The sequence below is a fragment of the Chiroxiphia lanceolata genome, chromosome 2, assembly GCF_009829145.1.
Source record: "Chiroxiphia lanceolata isolate bChiLan1 chromosome 2, bChiLan1.pri, whole genome shotgun sequence".
Classification (NCBI taxonomy): Eukaryota; Metazoa; Chordata; class Aves; order Passeriformes; family Pipridae; genus Chiroxiphia; species Chiroxiphia lanceolata.
The window spans coordinates 73,147,137-73,166,229 of record NC_045638.1 but is presented as its reverse complement, the minus strand read 5'-3'; the positions used below and the strand labels follow the sequence as shown (position 1 = coordinate 73,166,229).

At 47.7% G+C, this 19,093-nt stretch overlaps 1 protein-coding gene across 1 annotated transcript; it reads left to right on the top strand.

The window, feature by feature from the left end:
- The first annotated feature begins 6,400 nt into the window (after positions 1–6,400).
- SHISA2 (shisa family member 2) lies at positions 6,401–11,780 on the top strand. The gene is made up of 2 exons (XM_032679254.1): positions 6,401–6,695; positions 8,693–11,780. Exons 1-2 carry the CDS (start codon positions 6,401–6,403, stop codon positions 9,244–9,246), a joined length of 849 nt encoding a protein of 282 aa, XP_032535145.1. The 3' UTR covers positions 9,247–11,780.
- The last annotated feature ends 7,313 nt before the right edge of the window (positions 11,781–19,093 follow it).

The window sequence follows — 19,093 nt, the reverse complement described above, 5'->3', positions numbered from 1 at the left end:
GATAGTGATACCATTCCAGCAGTGACAGAAACAATAACATTAAAATGGAACATCCCTGGATGTATCATTTAAAGTTAGCCTTGGGAAATGGAGGGGGACAGAAATTCCAAAGCCTCCTTGCCAGGCTAGATCATCTTTAAGGTAAGTCGTATTTGAGCTGTGGTATTAATGTCAAGTAAACCAGGAATGACGCAATACAGTCTTTTTGGCTTCTCTTGTAAGCAGTATTAAAAAATGTCCTGATCTAGAAAATATTTTCATAAATATTGTTAGTTTTCCACAACAATTTGCTGCTTCTTGCTCATTTGCAGAAATAATCCCTCTATAAAACCCAAAACTGCAAATTTAGCTGTACCAAGTCCTGTTGAACTGTACCCAGAGAAGAAGCGCTTTTTTACTTGCTAGAGCTCACTGAACTTACTGTACAGGCAATAACCTGGGCTACAGCTGTGTGGTGATGCTGCTTTCACTACATGGTGACTAAATCCTTGTCTTGCACTGTCACATGAGGAGGTGAGCACCAGTAAATTTCTGTTTTGAAATTATCCTTAGTTTTCTCTGCCTGCATTTGATAAAATGCTTATGCTTTATGCCCTGTGTGGCATAAACTGGAGAGTGAATGTGGAAAATTCCTGTGCTTTCCTGGCTTTTTCTTTTTTTTAGTTGAAATAACTTTATAAAATGATGCCTTGTCAAATTGGCGAGTGTCACTGTGAGGGCAAGCAGTGGGAAGATGGATTTAATCCACAGGTAATTCTTCCTTTGTTTTTGTCTGTGGAGCTGAAAAAAAAAGGCTAAAATTCTTTTGGTTTTAGCCAGTGTCTGGAGTGGTTGGTTAGTGCAGAAATAATAATTCAGTTAGGAAATGGCATCCCTTTCAACTTGAAGATGTGCACATCATCTTTGTGTGCAAGGTTTTACATACTGGACAGCAACCTGTTGAGCCTGCAGTAAGTGGAAACTCCCAAAATCAGTGTACTAAGACTCCAGGGAGCCTGACAATTGTACTGATCAGGGCTGAGTAACTGGACAATGCTAACAAACTCCCTAAAGACCCAGTCCAACGGGGCTCTTTGTTGGAACTGGGGGGATGTTTTCTGAGAAACAGTCTCCTCCTACACTGGTAAATTTGGACGGAGATGTCCCCCAGCGCTCACAGATACTGTTACCCTGCTCACCTCCCTTCAGCCTGCATCCCCTAACCCCATTATCAAGACAGTGTGCATTTTGGAGCCAGACATGCGATAGGGGAGGTGTCTGCGCCGGCTGTGATAAGGTGGTGCCAGCGCTGATTTCTGCTGTCACTGCTGCGTGTTCTGAGACAGTGAGCACTGACAGCAGGAGCTGAGCTTTGCCCACTGACATGCTCAGTGCCAGTGTAGCCACTGCAGATCCATAGCCCAGCCCCTGAGGAGTGTGCTAACTTCATATCATTTCATTCAAAGCTATTTTTATAGTCCTTTGCCTCTTTCTGTGAGTGTTGGGTTTTTTTCCTTGGGTCATCTTGATCTAATTATTTTCCAGGAAATGAGAGCCAATAAAAGAAAGCCTTTTGCTATGAATACATGTGTATTTTAAAATGTAGATATTAAATATGGTCCCTGAGCAGAAATAAAAACCAGTCTGGCTTATGCAACTAATACCACAATCGGAGTGGCAGTTTCGAGCTTTAAATGTATTGATGGTGTTTAAATTATGCTTACCACAGGTACACCTCCACTAGTGTAAAAGGTAGTTAATAACCAGGGTGTAAAGAAAAGGAAACCCTACTAAGTTAAGCCTATATATTCTGGTAACTATTCTCATCTGGGAAACTATGTTAGTAAAACCTGTCAGTATGGATTGCAGTCTTGAATTCAACAGTTCTCTGGTACAAAACCCGTAGTGATGGAGTTTCAATAACACTACCCTTCCCACTAACTTCACATGGGGGCAGCAAGGCATTGCTTTATCAGCAGGAAATACAGTTTTGCCTGAGAAGCGACTTTGCCAGGATAAATGTGAAAGATGCAGGGATTGCCGACCCTTGGCTCCAAGGTGATTTGTTTATAAGTTAAAAAAACACACAAACAACTACATGGGGTCACAGACTGGAATGGTTTCCTTTATTTTATGTAACCAGGAAGAGGAATCTCTGTTGTTGAAGAGGTGTACAAACTGCAATAAAATGTAGCTCTTATGGTAAGCGTGGCCAAATCATCTAAACAATAGTACCATGATAACGAATTCTAGATTTTCTCTGGAATAAGGGAGGGAGAAGACTTCAGGTTACGAGTTTTAATTTACAATCCTGATTTGCAATGTCGCGGACACAACTTTAGGGCCAAAGAATTCTCAAATCCAGATTTTCAAGGTTTCTGATAAGGCTGCAAAAGTGTTTGATGGTAATGATGTAATGACAAGTACACGAGCTAAATATAATGAGAATGGTACAAAAGTGCCTGTTTGGCATCCAGGGCTGGGCAATGAAAAGCAGGTCATCTCCCTTATACCCAAGTGACAAGGCTATCAAGAATGAAACAGAAAATCCCAAAGGGGAAGAGAAGAAAGCATCCATCCACCATCTAAAGTTTATCTCCAATGGGTCAAAAAGAAAAGAGAATAAGAGTTGCTGCTGGTTTTATGTCTCTTTGACCATCAAGGGAATGTGGCAAGCTGCAACAGCATGGGTTGGAAATATGATAGGGAAAGCAAAACATCCCTAACAGTGAGAGCCACTCACACACCTACAGAAGCTCACAGCAGCTTGGAGAGTTGCATTGCAGGGCTTTCCTCTTCCTAGCTCTAAGGAGGTTCCAACCAAAACAGATAGAGATACAGAATAAGGTGAGAGGTCTGGGTTCCTGCATTATCTTGGAGGATGTACACCCAAGGGGGAGGGAGAGGGACTGTTGTTTCTTACTTATTGTTACAAATTCCTCTTACTTGTCCTTTCTTTCCTTCCTGTCTGATGCATGCTGCCACAGCCAGCCCCAGCAAATGCTTGTGGTACCTTGCTGTGAACGGTTCAGCAGCTCAGACTCAAAGTGGGGTATCCTTGTTTTTCCCCTTCTCGAACTGCGAGCTGTTCAGGATGAAAGACATGCTTTTTTATTATCTCTCTTTTCATGCCTTTTCTGGTATTGTCTTTTTTTTGAATTAGGAGCAGTTTGTATTTGCAAAGAGCATTAGTAAATGAGGCCTACCAACCTTAGGAAAGCAAGGCACCATGCTCTGAAGGCACATAAAATTCCCATCTGTAGAGGGACTGTAGTAGAAGAACAGCAAAAATGCCTTTGTTATAATAAGGAGAATGTCTGTCAGTGCAGTGACTGAATGAATTTACAAGGTAAGAACATACTGGTCTTACGCAGTCACTTGAGCATATGGTGGCGATTATCCCACAGCAGCTTTACCTGCAGGGATCAGCGGCACAGGGAGCTGTGCCACAGCTCTGTGCCCAGGCATATAGATGTGCAGGTACTGCTCTCACACAGCCAGTGCAACAGCTGAACACTGGGTCCTTTAGAAGCTGTAAAGTGCTGTAGATGGGCTTATCCCCTACACTGCTGCACTGACAGTTTACAGCTCAGAGTGTTAAAAAATATATGCAAAATGCACTTTAGCAGTTTCAGACAAGTAATAAAAGTTCTTTTACCTTTTATTTTCCCTGCTCTAAGGGAGATGATTTTTCAGGAATAGCAGAATAGCGAGTTCTTCAAATTACTTAAGTAAAATGTGGTTATTTGCTTTCCTGAGCTCATGCTTTTGGCTGGAGAGGACAAAGAACATGTCTACTCACCCAAAGGCCTCAGAAAATTACACCTGGTAGTAGGACTAAAAATTCAGAGGTTTGTAGAAAAAAAAAAATTAAAAGAAAGTTGAAGCAGATAGAGATTTATAGACTATGTGATCATTATTGAATACCTCTAGGCTTTCAAAATCTCTCCCCATTCTAACATCTATATGATGTTTCAGTTATATCTAAAAGCTGCACAACACTCAGTTTGATGGGATAAGTGGATTTTGTGTCCTACAGGATCTGGGACCTTAGTGGTGAGTTTATTTTATATTGAAATAGATTAAGCTAATTTATGCTAGACACCAGAAAGTGAGTGAAAAAGTCGCAGAGTGGAAAAGACTGTTGCCATACTTACGTATTTTCACATAGTTTGGTTCTGGATTTTTTTGTGTGCTTTTAAACTTAAATCATAGGGGTATTACTTGATCAGCTTATAAAGACAGCGAGGAAAAAAACCCTCCACTAGTTAGTCTATTGCTAAATAGGATCTAAAGCATTTTGCAAAGGGCCAAATGTTTTAAGTTTTACAAAAGCATAATGAGGTATGCTATTATCTCTGCTGTTACCCATACAAGTTGAAACAAATCCCAAGCCTGAATATATAAAGTACCTGTTACAGATAATCTCTGCAGGAGATCTGGTGCTGGTACTTTGTTGTGATTGAGGCTCCTAACTTGGAGTATAGATAGGTAAAAAGCAAATTATCTAATCTAACCTATCTTCTCATAGTCTGTTATTGCTATTGAAAGAGATCCACCATACTGAGTATCAGTGAACCATCAACTCAAAGGACAGGGCTGGGAAAGTATTTTGCTTGCCACGTATAAAAGAACTGAGAAGCTGCTTTTCTTATTATGAAAATGTGACTCCAACTCAGATTTAAAGAAAATGATCTCGTAGGAAGATCTCTGTGAATGCAGGCGTTTAACAGCTGCTGTGCTGTCACTTGTGGCTGCCAGACAACCAAAGACAGGTCACTGGCGGGAGCTCATGGTTCTAATTCCTTCCCCAGACAACCCCCTTTCCTTGCTGTGACTCATCGCTGACCCACATCGCAGGGGTGTCTTGGGCAATGGGTGTTGTGGTTGGTGCGGGGGCAGTGTACAAAATCCACAGCTGTCTGTGGTGGGTTTCTCATGCCAGAGCTGACAGGTTTTGAGATGGAGCATCTCAAAGTCCATCATTCAAATCGCTGCAAGTTTCATCTTGTTCACCCAGCTGGGTCGATTTGATGGTACAGAACCTGCAATCCCACTTTTCATCTTGATAACTACAGACTTTTCCAAAGGTTAGCTGCTCCGGGTTACTAATCATCTCTGAGGTAAGTAAGGTGTGAGGTGTGTGGGAACCACCTCTGCTCAGCCAACGGCTGAGCTGCAGAAGGGCTGTGGCTGGGAAAGTACTCACTGCAAGCAACAGCGAAACTCAGGGGGTAAAATGCAACTACCTGGGCCCTAATTTGAGCAGAATCTGTTCCATCGGACCAGCAGCTCCATGAAAGCCTGCAGCTCTAGAGTGTCTGAAAAGAGAACAAAACAGGTGGATGAAGAGGGCGGGGGAAGGACCGATAGGTTGTCGGGGAAGGACAATAATTTCACTGAAGAAGAAAAGCTTGAAAGAATGAGAGAAATAAACAATACTTTGCAGTCACATTCCTTGCAGTGACAGTCCTTACCAGCAGGATTTAAAACCAGTGCCCCTTATCAGAGCTGCCCTGTTTGTGCCCTTTTATTAAAAGAAGTATTATTTTACTTGACGTAATGCGGTTTAAGTGAAATTTGCGATCGGTGCCACAAGAGCTGTCTCAGAGGGAAGGAGAAAACACAAACTTTGTTGACACCTCGGGCGTGTTTAAAGGTGCATCTTTGTTTTGCCGCTGACTTTTAAGAAGTCGTGAGGCAAAAATACGGGCGGCCGCTCTTTTGGGGGTGGAGGGATGCTTCGGTCATAGCGCCCGGAAGGGCGGTGGGGAGAACGCCTGTCTGGGACAGCCACAGTGGGTCTTGGGGGAGGGGCAGCGCGACCCCCGGGCTGGCCTCTGGTGCCGCACCCGTCCCCTTCTCCTCGTCCCCTTCTCCTCGTCCCCTTCTCCCTCTTCCCTTTCTCCCTCATCTCCTTCTTCTCTCCGCGGCGGGAGCGGTACCCCCCCGTCGGGCAGGGGCGGGGCGAGCGCATGCGCGCTGGGCAGCCCCCGCCGCCTATAAGAGCGGGAGCGGCGCCCCCCGCGCTCAGCGGCGCAGCGGGCGCGGTGCTGGACGGGGCGCGTACGGAAGGTGTTGGCGGCTCCTCAGCGCCGGCTCCAGTCCGTCGGTGGGAGGATCGGGGGCACCCGCCGGCCTGCGCCCATGGGCGCGGAGGAGGGCGCGGACCGGGCCGGCACGGCGCGGCGGCGGCGAGCGAGAGCCGAGTAGCGGTGCCCCCCGCCCCGCCGGTGCCGCTCGGGCGGTGCGTCCCGGCAGCCGCTCCACACCCCGTCGGCCGGCCCCGGGCATGTGGCGGCGGCGGCGGGACCCGCGGCCACACTCCCCGCAGCGCGGCGGCTGCCTGCCCCGGGGGGCCGGGCGGCGCTGCCCCGGCGCGGGGGGGCTCTGACGGCGCGGCCGCCCCCGCGGCGGCGCCATGCGGGGCTGGCTGCTGCTGGCGGCGCTGGGCTGGCTGCTGCCGGCGGGGGCCGCGGCTAGCGGCGAGTACTGCCACGGCTGGCTGGACGGGCAGGGCGGCTGGCGGGACGGCTTCCAGTGCCCCGAGCGCTTCGACGGCGGCGACGCCACCATCTGCTGCGGCAGCTGCGCCCTCCGGTACTGCTGCTCCAGCGCCGAGGCGCGGCTCGACCAGGGCGCCTGCGACAACGACCGGCGGCAGGGCGGCGCGGAGCCGGGCCGGCCCGGCAAGGACGGCTCCGACGGCGCGGCAGGTGAGGCGGCCCCGCCGAGGGTGGCACCACGGGTCCCTCCGGCTCGGCGGCTCCGCGCGGGTTTGCGTTGAACGTCTTGCCCGCCCCTTGCCCCCCATGTCGCCGGTTCCCTCCTCCGTCGAGTCGTGGGGCTGGCCGGGCCTGGCGGCGGCTGTTACACGAGGAGAAATGCCCAAGCTGAAGGCCTGGCTTTTCCTGCCCTTGTTATTGGAAATCCCAGCTGCGTCTCCGTTAGAGCAGGTGACACCACTCCCCGCAGTCCCGGCCTGGCGCAGCTCTGCCGCCACTTCGAACGGGCTCCTCAGCTCCGGTTGTGCTCCCCATTCAAAAGAGAAGGAAAAAATGAGACAACCGCATGTGAGCAAAAGAGAAAAAGTAACAGGATATTTCAAAAGAACTCTGGCTGGTCCCCACTGCAATTGTGTATGTTCTTCCAGCTCAGATATCCCCACTTAGGACTGGCTTTACAAGATTGAATTTCAAGGATAAACTCAAGTCTTTCTACTACTGTTTAAAAAAGCCCCGGTGGCTCCCCAGCACCCTTGCTCCCATTCACGCACGCTGAGCACACGAGAAGTAGCCTGAAGTGATGTTATAATTAGGACAGATTTACTCTTGCAAAACTTGTGCGTTACTGTCTGTAGCAAGTGCGTGCACCTGCTTAAGAGCTGCTGCAGCATCGAGCACAGAAGTGGAAATGATGTTTTGCAACCTTCTGTTTAAAAGTGCTGAAATAAGGGAAGATTTGTGTCTTTTTGATTATAACTTGCTCTGTGTAATCAGCTGTGCGAGGAGGTATTCTGAGCTGAGCAGATAAATAAACCTTTGCAGTTCTCAGAACAAGGCATTTTTTTTAAATTGGTGTTTACTGCTCAATAGGTTTGGGAGCCATCGCCCTGCACTGGCACTGTTAAGTTGCATGTCATTAGCAGTGGCTGTCTTAACAAGGTCAGACAGGGTCAAGCAGGGGTCCACAGCTCTGCTGGAGTCTTGGGGCTGCTGGGTTTTGGTGGAAATGATGAAGTCCAGGCATGTTGTTGGGAGCATTCACAAGCACTGAAGGGATGCACCTCTCCTTCATTATTCTCAGATATATCCATACACATTTCTTACTGAGGCAGAGAAAACAGCTTTTTTCCTGGGAGTGGTGCATAAGTACCTGGAGCCCAGGTCCTTCCAAGGATGGTGTTTGCCATGCTTGGTGGCTCCTGACCCCACCCATGAAGCATCACCCATACTTTCTGCTCCCACCCCTTGCCCATCCTCACTTGTCCTGCCCTGATGTCCCTTCATTAAGCCTTGCAAGGAGTGATGCTGCCCCTCTGCTGGCAGCGAAGCTTTGGAGCATGATGCAGTCTCCCCACTGCCTGCTCTGTAGTTTCTCCCTAAAGCCAGGGCTGAAGTGCAGAGCAAGCAGATGCTCATCCCCAGGGCTGTGGGGTGTCGGAGTCCCTGTGACTGCTGTCTGGTCACTGCCTTGCTGCCTCCCTTCCCCAGGGGGGTGACAACAAGCCAGAGTGGGCTGGTGATGGGGAGGGATTTGATGCAGCACTGGTATTTGACTAACTACCCTATGCTCCTGAGCCCTCAGCAGGGATCCTGTCCCCAAAGTATCTCCCTAAGGCACTGTTCAAACCTAGCAATGTCTTACCTAATTTTTCTAGCAAGGCATATTGGAGACGCAATCTGATGAAAGGTGGAGCAGTGTTTAATGTGGACTAGACCACCATCACCAGGAGTGAGCTGTCCTCCCTCAAGGTGTGAGCTGTGAGCTTTCATCCCTGCTAATAACTGTAAAGATGCTTTTGGAAACTTAAGCTGTTGGTTTAGGCAGCCCTTTTCATCATTTCAGTGTAAAACGGTTGGCTGCACACACAGCTGTCAGTGCTTGATCTGTACTGGGAGGAATGGGCTCCGCTTGGATGAGGGGGGACTTCTGCTGGAGCTGCTGAGGTTTGTCTTTGGCCCCAGTGACAATGTTTTCCTTGCTGTTGCAGTGCCCATCTATGTGCCATTCCTTATCGTTGGATCTGTATTTGTCGCCTTCATCATCTTGGGGTCACTGGTGGCAGCTTGCTGCTGCAGATGCCTGCGGCCCAAGCAGGAGCCCCAGCAGAGTCGAGCCCCTGGGGGCACCCGCCTGATGGAGACAATCCCCATGATCCCAAGTGCCAGCACCTCCCGGGGCTCCTCCTCTCGCCAGTCAAGCACAGCTGCCAGCTCCAGCTCCAGTGCCAACTCAGGGGCCAGAGCTCCACCGACCAGGTCCCAGACCAACTGCTGTTTGCCAGAAGGGACCATGAATAATGTCTATGTCAACATGCCGACGAACTTCTCAGTGCTGAACTGCCAGCAGGCCACCCAGATCGTGCCACACCAGGGGCAGTACCTGCACCCCCAGTACGTGGGCTACACTGTGCAGCATGACTCGATGCCACTGACCCCGGTGCCCCCCTTCCTAGATGGTTTGCAGAGCGGCTACAGGCAGATCCAGTCTCCCTACCCGCACACCAACAGCGAACAGAAGATGTACCCAGCTGTGACTGTGTAGCGCTGATGCCTTCCTCCCCCTCCCCGCCCAGAAGATTTTAATATCTAAACTGAACGGAGGAGAAATACTTCTTGGAATGAAGCTCCCAGAACATCACTTGTAAATAATTTTGAAAGGCTCATGCATGTCAGACAGTGTTTATAAACCATTTCTTTTCAACGGGGTCTGTTGCCAGAAACTGTAAGGATGATATCTCGGAATTAACGTTGCCAGATACGCTCTCATTCCAGTGCGTGATTTACAGCAGCGGCGGATTATGCTGAAAATGCATATGTATTTCACATTACTGTACTTGAGAGATAAATGTCGGAGCCGTTAAGTGCCCTTCAGGTATGACATGGTCAGAAGTATTTGCCTAATTAATTCGTAGAAAGGGTTTTGTTACACTGTACAAGACCACAGTACTTAAGAAACCTCTCTTCTCCTCTCCCAGCTCCTTAATGACATTTCCCGATGCTTTACAGACAATCACAACCAAGAGCCAAACAGTGCAATCCCTGCGTGCAGGGTGCTGGTACCAGCCTTCATGGTTTCTTACACACACCCAGTTTGGGATGAAATGCCACGAGAGACTTGGTCTTGCAAAGACCAGTTTTCCTTGTCCCTGGTATTTATGTAGGAGTTAGAAGAGTGAATTATTCAGCTCTTCTTCCATTGCACTTGAAATCCTTGATTTGGTTTTGTCTCAAGATCAGGACTCAGTAGTGGTTTGCACAGACTATCTTTGTGAACATTTTACTAAAAACACGGTACGAGGTGCTTGCTCTTTGTGATACTCAGCAAAGCTTTGGTACAGCTGGCAGCATCTGAGCTGAAACTGCCTTCACAGGGAAAGGTCATACTGTGATTCCAAATATGCCTAATTTAACCTCACTTCTCATGAAACAGTAAACCTGCAGGAATATGCATGAAGTTGTCAGCCCCAAAGCCTACTTGCAGCTGAGTCTGCCTGTAGGAAAATGGAGTTTGTCCCACTCTCCTGCCAGCCCATTCTGAGTCCCCTGCCCTCCCATGTGGGAGTAGGGGAGTCTCACACAGAATTGCCCTGGCTGGGACACGGTAGGGCTGGTGCAGGTTTGAAACCCATCCTCTTTTCTTCTTTACCTGTGGGGCAGGGGACTAGGAAGGCACAGCTGTATTTAATAATAAGGAAAAAGGCCCAACCAAAGGACAAGGGTGCTTGTGGTGCTGTGGGGATCAGGGAGATGGTGAGGTGTGGACAGGGGGGACACTTTCACGCTGGAGCCGCTGGCTCTGTTTTGCTTTGCTTCATCTGGAGAAAACACCTCTCCAGGTGGAAAGGCAACAGCATGCTGGGAATAATCAGATCATGCTAATTGTAATATATCAACCCAGATGTAGCAAACTAAGGCTGGTTTTGTCTCTTAAAAAAGCACAGTCTCTGCGTTTCCATCCATTTGTTCTTCAGCCAAAACATTGCAACAGAAGACTGAGGCTCTATACAAAAGAACAGGCAATTACTGTAACCAGACCAGACATTACAAAAGGTTTCTTATTGTCTGATACTGTATCGATATGTAGCAATAACTGTGATACTGTTATTTTTTGTATGTCTGTTTTTAAATGACACATAAGGTGCAGACACTTTGCCAAATCCAGTGGTTTGCTCATAAACATGCCACACACAGGCAGTCTGCAGTGGGCAGAAATGGTTTGGCCACTGCCATGGGGAAATGAATAGGTAATTTATCCTAGATCTGTTGTTCCTGGCTGCGATCGCCCAGTCAGTGTGCAGGACCTGGACAGAAAGATTGGTGTATGGGACCTGGCATCCCCTCCAGCCAGGCTGGGCGTCTTCATGAAGGCAGTGCCCAGCTGCTGGAGGTGTCAGTGTCCGCCCTGCTCTGCCTGCACAGCGTGGTGCTTGGGGATCTTCAAGGTAGTGGTTGCACCAGAGCTGGGTGCTGCCAAGCTTCTGAAGGACCCACCCTGCTGTCTGGTCTCATGGGGATTTAGGTTTCTACATGCCCACATGGTAGCGTGATCACTCTGACCTTCCCAAGCTGAGCTGGCAGCTGCCTGTGGCTTCAGAAGGAGCTGGAGGCGCTTGGCCCCAGGTGAGACCTGGCCTGTTCCTGCATGACCAGACAAGCAGCTCATCTCTGTGGTCGTGACGTTTCCCAGCTGTGAACCAAATCAGCTCCCCCTTCCACCAGTGCACACACTGCCTGCCTTGCACAGGCCCTGGCAAGGACACCTTCTCTGACCTATGAAATTCAGGTGAATCTTTGTATATTGTTTACTTGTTTAAAAAAAAAAAAAAAAGAAAAAAGAATAAGTTAAATTTAAGTCTGTAGAAATTAATTTACAACTGAAGGCAGAGAAACCTGAGTTGTAATAGAAGGAATTTTGTGAGATGTGGTGATTTTTTTAATGTCATGTACAATAATGTAAAACCAATGTTACCATTTAATATAGCTTTTAAATCTCTGAAAGAGCACTTGCTTTAAAGTGCTTCTTACAAATGAAGAAAAAAGCCCCCTTTGTTTCTTAATAAATACTTTACAGTGTGATTTCAGTTTTGTTTGCTTTGTCATAGGCTCTTTTTTCTTCAGTTAATAATTTACTTTCTTCTGTCTACAAAAGCACATCTGACCAGCCCACTTCTCCAGACTCTGGAAAAAAGCAAAGTTTGGATTTTTTGCTGCATTTTTAAAGACTAACAGTAAACCCATCGACTTACATGGCTGAACACGGTGCCCCAGTGGGGCATATGTGAGGGTGTATGTTTGTAGAGAAGGGGAGCAGGGAGATGGCATCTGAGCATCAGATGAGATGGGGACCCCTCATGTCTCAGTGGCCACAGGGGTGGCTGAGGAGCAGCAGCAGGAGCAGGATGGGCCAGAGCCCATGGCCCCATCAGGTTCCCCATTTCCAAATAATACCAAATGCTCTGCAGCAAACAGCATTTTTGGAGGATTTTGGTTTCAGTAGGTCTCATGGTTAACAGTTGAGCATTTCGAGTGTACAACTCAGTAAGAGGCCCTGCTGTTCTCACTGTCCTCTGCATGGGGACCCTTCTTGCTTGAGCAAACTCCATCCTCATAAGTGAGACCAAGACCAAAACTAAACCCCTGTTGTGCCAGGGGGCATAATGCAAGCCTGGGACAAGGCCACTTTGCTTTCCTGGTGTTTGCTCCCTGCTACTGCTGGCAATGCTGGCACTGCACTCTGTGGGCAGGCAGATGGCTGGGAGAGCCAAGAGGGCACGGATAGGAAACTGGGTCTTTGTTGGATCTGCCTGTTTATGACTCAAATAAGACCAGTCTGGGAAAAAAGTAGCCTTCGTCAGGCTGTACACAGCATGTCCTAAAATGCCACCAGTTCCTAGCATCTGGGGGAGGTAAGGGAGCAAGGCTGGAAGCAGAAAGCTGTCAGGGAAGGGGAAGGGGGGGGGAGGGTCAGCCATGGCTTGGAGTAGATGTGCTGAGGTGGCAAGCACTGTGCAGCAGGAGAGGCCAACAGTTTGTGTCAAAGCTTTTTCTTGTATTTTTATGTGGGGTGTTTTCCTCCTTGGTAGTTTTTTTCCCACGGTTGAGAGAAGTGGGTTTTTCCTGCTCCATGTGGTGACTATGGATGGCACGGGGAAAGAGAGTGTGGAAACTTGCTGAAGAACTCCGAGCAAGCGCAAGTGGTGGTGCATTTACTTTTTATAGGCTACAGTGCCAGTTGAGACCAAGGTCAATTGGATTGCAACTCAGAAGGAATAGTCCACATACAATACAGGAACTGGAAAACCCTCGTGCAGTGTTGCTGCGTAGCGCTGGGACACAGCAGGGTTGGGCTTGAACCAGGGACCAGGATGGGCACAGCAGCTCCTACCAAGGAATGTGCAGCTGCTCCGCAGGAGAGATGGTCTCCTTCTTTTCTTTAAAATGCAAGAGGCTAAAAAATTCTAAACCTGCTGCATGGCCCATAAATACATTTTTGGCCTTATATTGCTGTAAGAAGGGATGGAAACACTCCTGACATCACCCATCTTGCAACCTTAGCTGAGTACTCTTCACACTAAGTCACGCAGCTTGGTGAGGGATGATGCGTGGCTCAGGAAACTCACCCCAAGAAGCTGTACATCTCTTTCCTTGCTCAATTTCATCCCGATACTCAGTCCTATCTTCCCAAACATTCCTCTTTTTTTTCCTGCTGCTTACACCCCTTAAATGTTCTCGCTCACTTGCAGTTTAAAGTGTATGGCATCCTGTTTCTGTTCCTGTTTCTCAATACATTCCTACCTATTTCAGGCACTGAAGTGCTCAGTCACGTGTTGTGCAGGGTGAGCAGTAGTGATGGTGGGCAGAAGCCAGCAAATCCCACACAGGCTAGGCCAGCGCTGGTTTGTCCAGAGCACACACCAAGATGCTGGTGGTGTCCTCACAAGGGGAACTGTGCCCCTGAGGTGGCCATAGGCAATCCCATCAGGCTTGGCCAGTACTGACCACAGTGCCCATACCACTGAGCTATGCAGGGAACAGTAAGAAATCATCATCAGAGACGTGACCCCCTCACAACACACAAGTGGAGAACCACTTCAAAATGTCTTACCTATTAGCTGGGCACAGTCAGAGGACAAAGCCCATTAGCAGGGGGTTTTCATGCCCCTGTACAGCTGTTACCAGCCATCATCGAGGTTATTAGTGGAAAGTGGGGAGCGTGGTGAAATTAGAAGCCATTGCTTACATGTGGCCCTTAATGCCCACAGGAGAGCGATTGGGGTGCAGGTCTCAGCTCAGCACATTGACCTCAGCACCTTCCTTTCAAAAAATCTCGTTCACTGTTCACTTTTGGTCTTGCCGGAACTCTTCTTCTCCCTCCAGATTTTCTGTTTTTCCACTCTTTTCCTCTCACTGAAGTTATTACTAAATATTATTCCCCACTTGTATTCCCTTGTATTTTTCCAAGCTGAATCTCATTTTATTGTTTCCTCCTCATATTTCCTGCTTCTCTGTAGGTCTCTTTGTAATATTTCTCTGTCCTCAGAGAGGCTTGCAACATTTTCCTGCCCAGGATCCCTTTCAAATGGACTGAACAAATTACATAAGCTTGTGCCGTCCTTTCTCCCCTTCTCCATCTACACTGAATGGAGCTGGTTCCATGAGATGCTGGCTCACAGTACCCCCTGTCCTGTAGCAGAACATTTAATCCCTGTGACAGTATTTCTGTGCAACCTGAACAGACAGATAACACCAGCCACTGGTGCTGTAACACTCCTGTGCTGTAGCCTCCTGTGCCCCAGCAGTGGGAATATACCCATCACGCTGGACCACCTAGCACAAAATACCCATGTGGGCTTCATCAGCGGGAAGTCCTCATGTAAGCCAACATTTCAGTGTGGCTGCTTTGCACCAGATGCTGTTGGCTCATCTGCAGCGAGCCCTGGAGGCACCCTTGCCCTGGAGGCACCCTTGCCAACCCAAGGTTGGCATGGGTGATGTCTTGCCTCAGAACCTTAGGGTGTGCCAGTGCCCCCGTCTCCTGGGGCGGACCTGGCCCCAGACACAGCTCCCCCCACCCCGGGAAGCCACTACAGTCCTGGCATAGGGCTGGCTTTTCTCTCTCTACTGCAGAAATCTCCCTTCCTGTGCTGACACTTTACTGGTCTTGAGATTTGCTGACAAAAATGCTGTCCTAAGTGCTTGGCTTCATTTGTATTTTATATCTGGAAAATCTAAGCACACTGACCTGACCCCAGGCCTTTTTCACCTGGGTTGTGACACTGCACCTCTCACCTTCTCCAGCTTCTCCATGCTGGCTTGTTTACAATGCTTTCCTTGGCCCTCATGTCATGTCTATCTTCTGCTTGCCCCCACGTCTGCCCAGTGACCTGCAGGGAGCTGGGCACTCCACTGTGGTGACTGCTGAGCCAGACCTCTTGTGGGGGCAGCTGTGCTGGATGGGGGCATCTGGGGCATCTCCTTAGTGAGTAGAGGCACAGCTTTGTTAGGAAAACACCTGCCCACTAAACATCAAAGGTGATATCTTCCAAATACCAAGAAAAAGGCAAGCAAACATTCCACTAGGCATGGCTGAGAAGTTGCTAGGTGTGTCAGAAGGCGACTATCCTCTTACTTCCTGATTTTCATTAGAAGAGGGGAGAGAAAGCTCTCTGGAATGTAACATGAGTCACAGCTCTCAGATTGCAAGTGCCTCCAGCATTGTACTGGCCACTAGCTTTGTCAAAAGAAGGTTGACTTTTTTTAATGTTAATCAATTTTAGTGGTTATTTCTGATGAGATGAAACCAGGCAGGTAACAACTCAAACAATCACCTTCTGCACTGGGCAAGGCCCAGTGGGTACATGCAGCACACCAAAGACATGTGTTGTCTTCTGTTTGCATTGTTGACAGCACATCAGGAAATATAAAAGAAAACTCACCTTAAACCTTGAAATAGCAATAATATCCTTTCTCCTAAACATGATAATCCTTCATGTTCAGGTAAGCAGTCCTTTATTGGCTGTTATCAGTCCTTCAGAAAACCTCCAGCAAAATCAAGGCAAACAGTGATACATCAAGTTGAAAAATGTTGTTTAATTCAAAAGATGAGTTGTTTTCCATCAGGCCTTCCTCATGTTTAATGCCGAGCCAGCTCAGGGAACAGCCCACCATGGTTTGTCTTTGTCGGTTAACTTGAAAACAAAAAAGTAAAATGCACTCCTTCAGAGCCTACCAATGCTATTTAGCAAGGGCAAGTGAACATTATGTCAGATAGCAGTAATAAGACAGCAATAAAGTTACTTATCTGTCTCCCTTCTGAAATACTGAGCAGCTTCACAGAATCATAAAAAAATGGGTTGGGTTGGGTTGGAAGGAAAGATCCTCTAGTTCCAACCCCCTGCCATGGGCAGGGACATTTTTCACTAGACCTCACTAGATGTTGCTCAGAAGCCCACCCAGCCTTGCCTTGAACACTTCCAGGGATGCAGGGATGGGGCAAACAGGCTTCCTTCAATCAGGTTTAGAAAGAGCTTTGAAATCTGACAGGGACAAGCTGGCAGACTATTTGATGCTGCTGGGTGCAGAGCTGAGCTTAGCTAGGCCACGAGCTTCCCGCAGCTCGATGGTGCTACGTTCACTCGCACCAGTTACAGGACAAGATGAGGATGCTGGTGTGTTGTGCAGTCTCTGCTATGATTTATTACCCAAATGGTAAATACTGGCTTATGCAGCTGCTAATTCCCTCAATATTTGCTTTTGAGAGACACAATCAATCCCACTGACTTCACACATCAGTCAGTGTACGCGTGACCGTAAATGTCTCGTTATGCAGGAAAAAATGATTCTCAGTTTACATCAGTGCAAACCAAAAGCAAGTGCTGTTGACCTACTGTGCAGTCAGAATCAAGCTCTCAGTTTAAAAGTTGAAGTGCTGGCTTCACTATGTAGGGATAAATACATGCAGTCATTATACAGGATTTAATTAACATGTGTGATAATGGTATGCAGCTCAAGCTCTGATACCAGGCACATTCAAATGAGCTGACACCAAGATCACACTACTTTTTTTTTTTAAAAAAAGGCCTGTATTAGTGTGCCTGCAGGCAGTTCCAGTGTGGAGAAAGTAAAGAGTGAGAGGGACCAGCACAGTTACAAAACCAGTGCATTATACAAACCCAAACCACAGTCCCTTCCTTCCAGTCTTTTTCTCCTGAGGGAGTGGGGTGTGCTCCTGCTGTCTGTACTGATTACCAGCAAGTACCAGCAGTACCACAGGACAACAAACTGTCTTGGTTTATTGTGACAACTCTGCTGAATGTTTGTTATCAGACTAGGCTAGTGCCAGCTAAGCCATCAGACAAGATGGGTGTGAGAGCTGAGGCTCCCAGATTCTTCACTGCAGGATTTAAGTGCCAAACTGCCCTGAAAACTTGCAGCTTTGTCACTCGAAGGCCTGCTTTCTGTGACCCACGAAGCTCAGTGTCCCCACCACTCTGACATGGCACCCTCACAGAGGCAGCACCTAATATCAAGGAGAATGCAGAGGGAAACCAGGACCACCTCTTTGGCCATCACCCCACTGTCCCATCAGATCAGTCATGGTATGAAAAATGCAAAATGAGCTCTCTCCTATCAAACTTCCTCATGGTGAGTGTCCTGGCTGACTATGACCACTGCAGCAGGGTCTCACCAGCACTGTTCACCATTCCCTCACCTGGGACATAGCCCACTCCCCATTTGCCCTGGAGCTCCTTCCTCAGTATGGACAGCCAAGAACCAGCAGTGGCTTTCAGTGATGTTTCAAGCCTTAATTCTCCACAGCTGTGTACTTCTGCTGAGGAGGGAGCAGGACAAACTCATTGCTCCTTGCAGGTTTCCGAGGACCTGCTGCACCCCAAACGCTGGGGTAACTCAAAGAGGCACAGGGCTGTGCTGGAGGGAAGGCTGGTTCTAGGTGACTGGGTACTGCTGCAGCAGTGCTCACAAAAAGGGATTATGTTTCTTAAATCTTCTTCCTTAACATTCCTCAACTGGACCTTTCTCAGTTACACTTTTATTTTTTAATGTTCCCATTTCAGACTTGAGCATTAATCTACAGGTTTAGGGGACTTTGATTCTCCTTTGGTCTGTTATGAGGCACCCAAGAGTGCCATCAACACTTAGCAGCTGCTCCAACAAATATTTGGCTCTGGGACATGAGCACTAGACTCTCTCACAATCTTGCCTGTCAAACTGTTAAGAGGGAAAGTCTCTGAGGTGATTAGTCAACTAATATATCTAATAAGGGTTTTAAGGAGCAATCCATTACATTTAACAATTCTGAGAATCATTTCCCTTTTTGTGTGCTGTACAAGAGACGACAGTGCAGGGAGCAGTTGGCCAAGCATTGAATTCTCCCACCACCAACTGAACAAAGCTTATGTAAGTTTATCATCAATTTTACTTTGGTGTAATTGATTGCCCAGATGTGTGAGAAGCTTTTACATACAGTGCACTTCCTGCTGCTACATGCTTGCAGGCTGGACTGCTGCTGCGGAGGCCCAGAGAAGGAGCAAGCATTTAGTGCAGCACAACGCAAGGAGTTCATCACTCTCTATTTCTTTGCAAAGGAAAAGCATACACTAGTTCTGGCTTTTGGGATAAAAGTGTTTTGAAATGTGCTCAAGCAATGACTTGTAAAGGGAAGAGGGGAAATTTGGCTTACATCTTTTTGTTTCCTAATGTAAAAAAACACCAGAAACTTGTTTTAAAAAAGTCTCTCTATGCTCTTAAAAGTGGTTGTCAGCAATCTATAAGGAAACAACCTATTCACCAAGTTATAGCACCCTAAGGAGAGAAAGTTTTAGCCAGACTATACATAAATATGCATTTTGCTCCTGATAAAATCTGTTTAACTCCAGCATCTAATAATATTTGGACAAAAAGATCTCTTTGTTAAAGCTCATACACTTTTACTTTCTATAGGGATCTTACAATGCATGTTCCCTGTGGTCACCAAAAATCAGGTAAGGCTAGCATTTTCTGCAAATTTATCTTCAGCCGTTACTTGCATTACCCCTCTGGTGTTCCAGCCCCCTCACTTTGCAGCAGGTCCAGCACAAGAGACAATGTGATTCACAGCTCACTATGAAAAAATATTTGTTAAATGGAAAGAATATATTGTAGTAGAGAGGATCACAGCTTGTGTCCCCCAGAGCGTATGGATGCAGTGCTGTTGGGGAAACGAGAGCCTTTGTGTGGTGCTTCATGCTGTCAGTCTTGCTTGAGGCAAGTGAGCTTGAGAGTTACTTCTCCAGGTATGGTAACGTGAGCGAGTTCAGCAGCATCAGCTGAGCACCATCAACAGAGAGTAGGTGTGATATTCCTGAGCAGGCAGAAGCAGGAGAGATCCT

Excerpts from the sequence above, each read along its gene's own strand:
- SHISA2 (XM_032679254.1), top strand. The coding sequence starts at position 6,401 with ATGCGGGGCTGGCTGCTGCTGGCGGCGCTGGGCTGGCTGCTGCCGGCG. Across the intron at positions 6,696-8,692 it reads CGGCTCCGACGGCGCGGCAG|TGCCCATCTATGTGCCATTC; the intron begins GTGAGGCGGCCC and ends TTGCTGTTGCAG.